The 11,864-nt window shown below is 45.8% G+C and overlaps 1 protein-coding gene across 1 annotated transcript in view; it reads left to right on the top strand.

Moving 5' to 3' along the window:
* PPP2R5C (protein phosphatase 2 regulatory subunit B'gamma) overlaps positions 1–11,864 on the top strand; it is a 169,503-nt gene that overhangs the window by 1,142 nt on the left and 156,497 nt on the right. Inside the window, 1 exon segment of the mRNA XM_017892288.1 lies at positions 1,074–1,139. Within this exon segment, the coding sequence (XP_017747777.1) occupies positions 1,074–1,139 (66 nt within the window).

The raw sequence follows: 11,864 nt of genomic DNA, 5'->3' as shown, positions 1-11,864 counted from the left end.
GGCCGGGGTGGGGCGCTGCTGCTGCGGGGCAGGCGGCGGCAGGGGCGGCGGCGGCGGAGGTGGCCCGCTCCAGCCATGCCGAATAAAAACAAGAAGGAGAAAGTGAGTCCGGGCCCGGCCGCGGGACGGAGGTAGCGGGGAGGGACTGCCGCGGAAGGGCGCGACGGCACCGGGGTCCTGCGCCCGGGCCCGGGCTTAGCCTCCCCGCCCGACACCGCGGGCTCCCGGTCCCCGAGGGTGGCGGGGCCAGGCATCCCCTGGCTTCTCTCGCCCTCAAGCCTGGTGGGGGCGGGGAGCCCAGGGATCGCGCCGGAGCCGCGGGGACCTTCGTGACGGGCTGGGGTTGAGCGTGGAGGGAGGGCGCGGCCCGGGGAGAGGGTCGGAAGGGCGCCTGTCCCCGACAGCGCGCCATGGGCCTGGGCGGGCAGGTGCGGCCGCCAAGGGGTTTCGCAGCCTCGCAGTCTCCCGGAAAGGAGCTTCAGGGGTGGGGGCTGTAGACTCCTGGGGAGGAACCCCTGGACGGGGGAAAGGGAGCGGGAAGGGACCCCGCTGAAAGCTGGTAAGGAATTCTGTGCCGCCCCGGAGGGACGCTCTGAGGCTCTCAAACACTATTATTATCCTGGGTGGCGGCGGCGGTGAGGGCTGCGAGCAAGGGTGCTGCGTTTGCATTCGAGGGGGGCGGGTATGTTTCTGCTTCAGGTGGAGCTCTGTAGCGTTTCATTATCATCCCAGAAATCCTCACTCATAGGGTTTAGGGTGGGAAGGAAGAAAGAGATGTGGTATGGATCTCAAAATGCCAGAAGCACTGTGTAAAATTGGATATATCTGTTTTCTGCTTGAAGTTTTCAACCTCAAATGCAGATAAAACGAAAGGAATCTGAATGGGGGGTAGGGGGCATTGCACTGTTGGAATCCTAAACAGTGTGATATAGAATTTTCTGATGGGATGAATTAAAAATATCAGAAGCTCTAGTTAAGTTGTGTAAATCAATTTTAAGATTGCATTTGGCTTATCTGATGTTTACCTGTCTAAAAAGTGAGAAGACTAATTGCCTTTGCTTGATGTTTACCAGGAATCACCAAAAGCAGGGAAGAGTGGAAAAAGTTCAAAAGAAGGACAAGACACAGTAGAATCAGAGGTAACTGTCATCACATATTGACTTTGTATTTCATACACAGCTTTTAACTTAAGGTAGAAAAACTGGGAGTGATAAAGCCTAGAATCTTCTAAATGCTTCTCTCTGTGAGGTTGTTTTTTTTTTTTTGTGGTGTCTTTCATAACCCTCAATTTTAGTTGTTTAGGTATTTACTGTTTTGCTTTGGAAAACTATTAATGATTTTATGAAAATTGTGCTTGCCTATGGAGTTGGTTTGTGGGTCTTTTGGGGGGTATTTTGTTTGTTTGCTTTTGAGACGGGGTCTCACTTTGTCACCCAGGCTGGAGTGCAGTGGCTCAATCTCTGCTCACTGCTACCCCTCGCCTCCCAGGCTCAAGTGATCCTCTTACCTCAGCCTCCCAAGTAGCTGAGACCACAGGCATGTGCCACCACATGCAGCTAATTTTTTTTTTTTTTTAATGGAGTCTCACTCTGCCACCCAGGCTAGAGTGCAGTGGCTCGATCTCGGCTCACTGCAACTTCTGCCTCCTGAGTTCAAGCGATTCTCCTGCCTCAGCCTCCTGAGTAGCTGGGATTACTGGTGTCTGCCACCATGCCCTGCTAATTTTGTATTTTTATTAGAGATGGGGTTTCACCATGTTGGTCAGGCTGGTCTTGAACTCCTGACCTCGTGACCCGCCCGCCTCAGCCTCCCAAAGTGCTGGAGTTATAGGCCTGAACCACTGTGCCCAGCCTGGAACTGGTATTTTTAAGTTCATTTCCCACACCTCAAACCCAGCAGCCCTCCTGTTGGTGTTATGGGGTCTATGGTGGGTGTTACTATGTTGCTTTTAGCTTTAGGGTCATCCCCCTCCCACCGCCACTTGTTTGCAAGCTGCCAGGCGACTCAGTGGTTGGTTCTTTTTCTTCCATCACCTTTGTTTTCCTTCATACTATCTCTGCTGCTGACATCCTGGGCTAGCTCCCTATTTCTGTTGATGATTCCTTGGCCTCTTTCCCCCGTAATATTGGTATTTGAAAAATTTACCTAATTTTGATATGTTATTGTTGTTCACATTCTGTGTGTGTGTGCGCGCGCCTGCGTGGGTGCGCGTGCGTGCATTGGCCACTTGTGAATTTCTTTGCTTCTTGGCTTTGGCCTCCTTGAGGAACAGCTGGAATGCCAAGTGAGGACTGCATCTACTTGAACAAGGTGGATACTGTTCCTTCACACCGTGAAGTGCCTTCAGAGGATTTGCAGAGTCACCACTTTCCTTTGCCTTTTCTTCCTTGTGACTTACTGTTGAACTGGAGCACCTGGGGCAAGGGTTCAGGAGCTCCGCCTTTGAATCCATGGGTAGCAGATAATTGGCTTAATAGAGTGTCATTTCTCCAGAGCTGGATCATTGAGGTCCCAGTCTTATCACAAACGACATTTATTTGCCAGTGTCAGACTTCCTCCTGTAAGCCAAATTAGAATGAGTTCAGTTCTGTCTGGGAAGCACAGTGAACTGGCGATGATCTGCAGTGGACTTTTTTTTAGCTCTGCGTTCTCTCTTTTCTATCATTTGGTGTATTCTGAACCTCCCTCCTCTTCGGCAGGTGGTTTATTCCAGCAAATCTGTTGCCCTCCCCAAAGCAAAAAGCAGAAATCCAAAAGGTTCCTTAAATGTCAATAGTTAGGATCATTTGTGCCAGTCTGTCCCTCCCTGTCTTTATAGCAGACAACCAAGGTTTACTATGCCATGCTTGGATTTGACTTAAGGCTTATTTCTTCCCTGTCACCCTTTTGACTAAATTCATTTAGATGAAGACGAAACGTAGGCACTTTATGGAGGTGTATGCTATATGCCTTTTTTTTTTTTTTTTTGGTCTTTTGATCTTTCATTAAAACTACTAAGATTTCTTCTCCCCAGAACTTTCTTGCTAACGTACCTATATCCTCTTACTTTAGGGATATTCCTTATACAAAGGAGCATCAATATGTATATTTCATTTATTCCTATTTTTAGTGGGAAGATCCTGGCTGTAAGGATGAATAATGTTAAGTTTAAACCTGAAAAGTCTGTCAGTAACTCAAAGATACCAAAACCACTGCTATGTGAAATGTGTGTTTTGAAAGCAGTTTGCCAGCCATGTAAGACCTGCGGTGTAGCCTGCAGTGCCTGAGTATGATGCCCCACTTGTCTTTTTGTATTTTTTCTAGTGCTACTGTCTTAAGAGCTGGAACTACAGAGCTTGAAATTACCACTGAAAAATACTGAAATGTTGGGCCCTTCACTGCTTCCTCATAAGGATACCAGAGGCATATTAAGCTTGACACTTGGCAGATCACTGTGTAAATTGTTTTTCAGGAATACAAACTGGGACACTTCTGTTCATTTGACCTTTGAGTTAACCCTTAACTTTTTTATTATTGTTTTTTTTCCCCTCAGTCTTCAGCTGACTGCTTCACTTCTAGTTCCACCCACTTACCAAATATGATTGATTCATGCAGGTGAATTAAACCATTATTGCACACTTTTTCCCTCTCCTCTCTTTCAGTATTACTCTTAACTTAAATATTTTAACCTGAACGGTTTAAATAGGCTTGACATTCCCATGCTGCTTTCAAGCCCTTTTATTTTATTTTATTTTATTCTATTTTTGAGACAGAGTTTTGCTCTTGTTCCCATGCTGGAGTGCAATGGCGTGATCTCGGCTCACTGCAGCCTCCACCTCCCGGGTTCAGGTGATCCTCCTGCCTCAGCCTCCCAAGTAGCTGGGATTACAGGCTCCTGCCACCATGCCCAGCTAATTTGTGTGTGTGTGTGTGTGTGTGTGTGTGTGTGTGTGTGTGTGTATTTTTAGTAGAAACGGGGTTTTACCATGTTGGCCAGGCTAGTCTCAAATTCGTGACCTCAGGTGATCCGCCCACCTCAGCATCTCGAAGTGCTGGGATTACAGACGTGAGTCACCACGCCCAGCCCCTTTCAAGCCTTTTAACGTCATGTCACCTTCACAATGAGCAGTTGCTCCCATTACCCAGTGAACTCACCTTCTGATGGGATGGTTACCCTACTTGGGGCTTCACAGCCTTAAGAGATGTGCAAAGCAGGGACCTGCCCAGGGCAGAGCAGCCAGACGACATGGAAATAATCCCAACAGAGAAAGCATTCAAGAACCTGGCCTCTGGTTGACATAACACACTACTTGAAGTATATGGCAGGTCCGTATAATAAAATCCTGCCTGGCTATTCTTCAGCCTCGTAGAAAGCAAGAAAGCAGGTGGCATATGTTGCAGAACAATTCTTGGGTAGAACAAGGGGATATTTGATGGTTTGGGTTTTTCAGTAAGAAAGATAAAGTCCTGGAGTATAGGATAGAGTGGTAGAGTGGAAAATATTTCAGCCTGGGGGTTAGAAAATAAACCTGCCGATTCTTGCTTTGCCATAAATGATGTCACCTAACTTGTGTGACCCTGTTTTCTCATCCCTAAAATGATTGGATGAGTTTCAGATTAGGCTCTTTTTAAATGTGTGGGACAGATCGGGTGCTATCCTTCTTGAAAGACATTTTCCCTGCAAGTATGGCAGGCTGTATCTTTCAGTGTAGCAAAATTCTGTTAAAGGTCATAACTGCTGCCCTGTAACTTTTGCCTTATTCTAGAAACTTCTCCTTGAATGACATGTGTTGGTACATATTTCTTCTCTTTCAGATAGAATGGTTCATTTTGACTTGTTGCTTATGTACATGTGTCCTGGAAATAAAAGTTTCTTCCCACTCCTTATTGCTGATTTATTTCATAGGAAGTCTAAGGAACGAGGCAACAAATGGGCTCATGGGTCACCTGAAGTTGGAAAATTCTGTGGAGATTAACAAAGGAGACTCACTTTTGAGCCTCTCTTCTCAGTGTAACATTCAAATCCGTGGAAACATAACTAGGCATATTTTCTGATTATTTAGAATGTTAATAAATTGCTCTGAGATTCCTCAAATCCATTTTGTAAGATCAGACCATAGGTGGGTGTTGTGTCTTTTAAGTTTGTGTACTGTGTCCAATGTTACATTTTTAAAAGTGTTCGTGCTTTTTGTAAACTGATTTGTTTTAAACACATTAAAGGTTGTTTGAGTATTGTCATGTATTTTACACCTGCTTCAGCTGAGTTTTGTTTGAAAGTCTCTACAGCAACTCTTACATAATATCTGTTGCTGAAGAGAAAGAACAATCCTCTCTCCAACTCGTTAGCTAGCTTTGCCACCTTCTACCTTTAGTAACAACTTTTTTCCTGTTATAATCTCTCCCTTTACATTCCAGTGCCACCACTCCCTGATGGTCTAGACCTAGGGAGACTGACAGTCGCCTCGGGTCGCATAGGCGTTAGGCGGAGGAGTAATTTTTTTAGAAATTAAAACTGAAATTTAAAAAATATTTATCTAATAATACACCCATTAAATGTTAACAAATAGCATTTTTATGAAAAATATCTTTGCAAGAAATACTCCTTCTTTTCACAGTCTCTGTAGCAAGTTTTCACCTGTTAGTGGGAGGAAGACAAGGACAGTCCTTTTGTTCGGTATGACCCCTCCAAGGAGGGCTCCTGACACCCCGTAGGCTCACTTCTGAGCTTGGGGCTTTCGCTAGAATCTCCCATGCCTTCGCTTCCATCAGTCTTTTCCCAACTTTTTCCATATAACCCTAAGCTGAACTTCAGTGAAACCCAGAGAAGACCAAGAGAAATAATACTTTAAAAATCTTTTTGAAATTCATATGTAATGATTATGGAGCAAATGGAATCATTTGCTTTTAATTGCCACATCTTGACTCACTCTTCCCAGCGCCTCCCCATGGTCTTTCCTTAGAGCCCAGGGGCATGGGCAAGAGGTGCCGCAGGGCGGATCCATCCCCTGCAACCGCTGCAGCCGCAGCCGCAGCTCCCGGGCTTTGGGGTTGTTAGCAGGCAGCTGTCCTGAGCTTGCTGCCCTTGGGGCATGAGAGAGTGGGGGGTTCTTCCTTAAGTGGCTCCCTTCTCTAGCCCCCATTCCCGTCCTACATCACAAGCTGCAAGGTCGGTAGACCCCAGGTACCTCCTTTGTGACCTCCACCGCTCTAGACCAAGAGTTCCAATCGGAATACTTGACTGTGGGGCCAGATGTTTTGTTGCGGGGCTGCCCAATGGCCCTGTACTTTGTAGGACATTCACCAGCGTCCCTGGCCTTACCCCTCGATGCCAGTGGCCCACGGCCCCCACCAAGTGTGACAACCAAAATGCCTCCAGACATTGCCTAACGTCTCCTGGAGGATCAAATCGCCCCCTGTTGAGCCACTGCACTATGGAGACACCTTTCCAAAATATGTACATTTGCTTACAAACCATGCCTGGCACATATACATCTGAGCATTATATTTCCTTTCAAACAGCAGTGAGTGCCTACACAGAAGGGGGATCACTCCTTTATACTCCTCAAAATTATCAAGCACCCCAAAGAGCTTTTATTTAGTGGGTTATGTATATATACTGATATTTTTCCTTAGAAATTAAAGCTGAAAGTTTTTAAATAGTTCAGCTAATAATAACAATAACACCCATCACATATCAGCATAAAAAACATTTATGTGGAAAGAATTTTTTAATTTGCTGAGAAAAGTGGCATGGCTCTGTTTTTGCAAATCTCTTTAACATCTGGCTCTATCGAAGGTAGCTGTCTGCCCCTGCACGCAAACTGTTCTGATTTTGTATGTGTAGCCTGTGAAAAACTCCCCATAATGACGCTTTAAAGGGCAAATCACGTCTTCATGTTATCATAAAAGCAGTTTTGACCTTGTGGACCCCTGAAAGGGTCAAGGGACACCCCCCGGTCCCCAGACCACACTTTGAGAACCACTGTTTTAGAATACTCTTCCCCCATTCTCTGCTGGCCATCTGAATCCTTTCATCGTTTTTTTTTGTGTGTTTTTTCTTTTTTTTGGGAGATGGAGTCTCGCTGTGTCGCCCAGGCTGGAGTGCAGTGGCGCACTCTGGGCTCACTGCAAGCTCTGCCTCCCAGGTTCATGCCATTCTCCTGCCTCAGCCTCCCGAGTAGCTGGGACTACAGGCACCTGCCACCACGCCCAGCTCATTTTTTTGTATTTTTAGTAGAGATGGGGTTTCACCATGTTAGCCAGGATGGTCTGGATCGCCTGACCTCGTGATCTGCCCTCCTCAGCCTCCCAAAGTGCTGGGATTACAGGCGTGAGCCACCGGGCCTGGCCCCTGTCATCTTTGTAGCTCCAACTTAAGCTCATCTATCCAGAAACGTCAGTGAAGCTGTTTCTCACCATCTTGGACTGTGCATTTTCCATCTTTTAAATGCTTATAGCAATTACGTACTAGACCAGTGGCCAGCTGTACGTAGTTCTCTGCCACATATACTGTGTTAGATGACCTTTGTTCCCGTGACTTGCCTTCCTAGCTAGATTCAGTCCTTGAAGGCATCAGTTGAGTTCGATTCTTCTTTGATCTTGCCGTATATATTAGGACCTAGAGTCAAGAAGTATTGAGTTGGTGGGTTCTAAAAGTACTGAAAAGGAGAGCTTCAAATCAGTTAGGTTGCTGATTTTTCTGATACTGTAAATTAGCAACAACAATAAAACAACTTGTTTATTAAGAGGCTTATATATCACTTTTTTGATCCAATAAGGGAATTTTAATGTAGAATTTTATTCAGTGTAATTCATTTTAAATAAATAACATTATTCTAAAGCAGAAGATTATGGTATTTAGGTCTTTTCTGATGTCTTGTGAAAATTTTAAAAGTAGAGTATTTTGGTTTTTTCTTAGTTTTCTTTTACATACTTAGTGGAAAAAAGTGTAGTCTCATAAGATCTTGGTTAAAAGGTCAGTGGTAAAAAGTATAAGCTCATAAGATCTTATTTTAATGAAAGTATTTCAAAATAGGATTTCCATTTAAATACAGTTACGCATCGCTTAATGAGGGGGGTACATTCTGAGAGCTGCGTTGTTAGGCGATGTTGTCATTTTGTAAACATGATGGCATGTGCTTAACACAAACAGGTGGTACAGTCTGCTACACACCTAGGGCCTAGGAAATAGCCTGTCACTCCAGGCTACACACCTGTACAACATGTCATTGTACTGAACCCTGTAGGCACCTGTAACACAATGGCAAGCATTTGTGTATCTAAACATAGAAAAGATACCATAAAAATATGGTGTTATAATCTAAGGCACCAGCATCATTTGTGCAGTCTGTTGTTAAATGTTGGTATGTGGCAGTGACTGTAAAGGTTTCCCTGTGATCTTTTGTGCTTTGTATATCTTTTTTTTTTTTTTTTTTGGGACGGAGTCTCGCTCTGTTGCCCAGGCTGGAGTGCAGTGGGCGGATCTCGGCTCACTGCAAGCTCCGCCTCCCGGGTTCACACCATTCTCCTGCCTCAGCCTCCCGAGTAGCTGGGACTACAGGCGCCTGCCACCTCGCCCGGCTAGTTTTTTTTTGTATTTTTTAGTAGAGACGGGGTTTCACCGTGTTAGCCAGGATGGTCTCGATCTCCTGACCTCGTGATCCGCCCGTCTCGGCCTCCCAAAGTGCTGGGATTACAGGCTTGAGCCACCGCGCCTGGCCTGTATATCTTAATTTAAATGTATTTTGGAATGTTTCTCAGTAGAGCATAGTTACATATCTATTTAATATGTTTTGTAAGATAGGTTTTGTTTTGAGCACGTCTTGTTCTGTGCGAGCACTGTGTTGAGGATTGAGGAGATGAAAAAGAATAAGGAAGTATTGACCTGTTAGGAACGGAAGTATTGGCTCTTCCCATCATTTTTGAAGTGTAGCACCTGTTGCTTCTGGACAGCCAGTATACTTAGGAGTAACTTGGCCCCCGTTCAGTTAGATCTTGTTGTCCTTGAGTGGATGGGACAAGATAGAAGCCATTTCATGTAAAGAGCCACCTGGAGTTTTGGGTGAGAAAATCAGATGCTTTAAAGCATCTAAGCAGACACTGGCTCACCATTAAATTATGGAGCTCCAGAAAGCTATTGGACCCTAGGGTGTGTATTATGGTTAAGGCCGGTAGATAAGATCAGCATTCCTCTCCCTCTTCAGTAAAAGCTTCACTACAGTATATGCAATTCTGGAAAGAGCTCATCAAGCAAATGATATGAAATCTGAAGTTTTCCAGTTCAAGAAAGATGCTCAAAGTTCCTACATTAAAGCAACAGCAGGATGAACGGCAACTTATGGCCCTGCCATATGATGGTGGAAGGATTTCCACCTGCATCCTTAGCGGAGCTGAGTGAGTCCGTCTGCCACCAACATGAAATGCGGTGATGTTTTCCTAAATCACAGGGAAGATTCATCTGGAATATTTCAATTTGAAGACAGGTGTCCAGTGTTTCCTTAAACACTGGTTACCTGCCAAAGGGCAGGGCACAGTGGTGTCTGGTTTAGCACAACGTCCTATGTAAGCATCTCGCACGTTCCTATCAGTGTGTTGTGTGAAGCAGAGACTCTCCAGTGCTCCTGCAGTGAAACAAGTGCTGCTTCCCAAACCCAGACAACATTGTCATCTTCATGTTCTCCACCTGGGGGAGTGAGAGAACAAGCCTGGAAATTAAGCTCTCCAGAAGGGGAAAAAATTGCTTTATTAAGGACATTTGGCTTTTTCTTCATCTCGTGTGTGTGTGTGTGTGTGTGTGTGTTTGAGACGGAGTCTCACACTGTCACCCAGGCTGGAGTGCAGAGGTGCGATCTTGGCTCACTACAACGTCTGCCTCCTGGATTCAAGCTGTTCTCCTGCCCCAGCCTCCCAAGTAGCTGGGATTACAGGTGCGTGCCACCACACTATCTGGTGTATATTTTTTTAATATAAGATTGAGCGGCCGGGCGCGGTGGCTCATGCCTATAATCCCAGCAATTTGGGAGGCCCAGGTGGGTGGGTCACGAGGTCAGGAGTTCAAGACCAGCCTGGCCAAGATGGTGAAACCCCATCTCTACTAAAACTACAAAAATTAGCCGGGTGCAGTGGCAGGCACCTGTAATCCCAGCTACTCGGGAGGCTGAGGCATGAGAATTGCTTGAACCTGGGAGGCAGAGGTTGCAGTGAGCTGAGATCGCACCACTGTACTCCAGCCTGGGTGACAGAGTGAGACTCCGCCTCAACAACAACAACAGAAATGGCCCTCAAGAGATTAATTTCAGATACCCTGCAGCCTGCAGGTGTTAGCTCTGACCTAGGGTTGGCATCGTCCAGTGGTAAAATCAAAGTACTAAGGGGCTCTGAAGGGGTTAGACCTACCCTGGCCAAGATGTTCATTGTTTGCTGCATATGGCTATTTTAAATTTAAATTTAAATTAATGAAAGTTAAAATTATGTAAATAATTCAGTCCCTCAGTTGCACAGGCCACATTTCAGAGGCTCAGTAACCACATGTGGCCAGCAGCTACTCTGTGGACCAGCAGATGTGGAACATTTGCGGCTTCACAGAAAGTTCTATTGGACAGAGCTACTTCAGACCCTAACAGGATTTTCCAAAATAGTTCGTATGTGAGTGTATTTAATTTAGTTGAACTTATTTTGTTACCTATCACTCTTCTTAATATGAAATATCAAATTTAAGGTTAAATTTAAAGGAAGAGAAGACATATTGGCAAAAGAGAAGAGCAAGAAAAAGAGGGAGTGCATGGGGAGACGGGAGGGAGGCCCTGTCTGCTGCTTGGTCTGTGGTTGGCCTACACCTGATACCCATATGAGAAAGACTCCATTGCCCATAGGAGTGGGACCTGGACAGACCCAAGAGCGGTCAAGACCCTTTGTCCTCCTAGTCTTTCTTTATAGACATTTTCTCTTATTTATTTATTTATTTATTTATTTATTTATTTATTTTGGGGCCAAAACACACATGGTTAAAAAATAAAGTAATACGGCTGGGTGCAGTGGCTCACGCCTGTAATCCTAGCACTTTGGGAGGCCGAGTCGGGCGGATCACCTAAGGTCAGGAGTTCAACACCAGCCTGGCCAACATGGTGAAACCCCGTCTCTACTAAAAATTTTATTAAAAAAATAAAAAATAAAATTAGCCAAGCACGGTGGCATGTGCCTGCTGTCCCAGCTATTCAGCAGGCTGAGGCAGGAGAATCCCTTGAACCCAGGAGGCAAAGGTTGCAGTGAGCCGATGTTGCACCACTGCATTCCAGCCTGGGTAACAGAGTGCAACTCCATCTCAAAAAATAAATAAATAAATAAATAATACAGAAATCAAGGTTCTCCCTTCATCTTCCTCCCATTCTCAGACCTGCTTCATAGAGCACAGCCACTGTGACTGTCCTGCTGATTATGAATGGGGCCACTGTCCAGATCAGGGAGGCCGTGCAGTGTGGCAGAGGCTGGGCTCTGGAGTCAGGTCCCCCTTCTGTCCCCTGGAGGGATCATACCCTCTCTCTGTATCGTGTTCCTGTTTATCTTGGCCGTTTTCTCTGACATTGCAGCTTCCCTCCAGGGGATTCCTTCATTCTCAGTCATCCAGCGGGTTCATTCTGAGATCCGGCATGTGCTGAGCACCATGGAGAGTGCAGAGTTCCTGCACTCGTGGACTGTGCCTCTAGTGAGGGCACAAAAGCGGAGTGCGGTGCTGCAGGTGTTTTCCGCAGGGCACTAGTGACATTGGGCGTGAGAGCATCTCACCTTTGCAGAGCAATGGCCCTGGGGATCCCAACACCATGGTGACAACCAAAACCACTCACATGGCTCCATACACTGCTGGTGGACAGGACCCTCTGGCTCCTCTG

The sequence above is a fragment of the Rhinopithecus bieti genome, unplaced genomic scaffold (assembly GCF_001698545.2).
Source record: "Rhinopithecus bieti isolate Rb0 unplaced genomic scaffold, ASM169854v2 scaffold_20150, whole genome shotgun sequence".
NCBI lineage: Eukaryota > Metazoa > Chordata > Mammalia > Primates > Cercopithecidae > Rhinopithecus > Rhinopithecus bieti.
The sequence above is the reverse complement of the archived record's forward strand: the minus strand, read 5'-3'. Positions and strand labels throughout refer to the sequence as shown.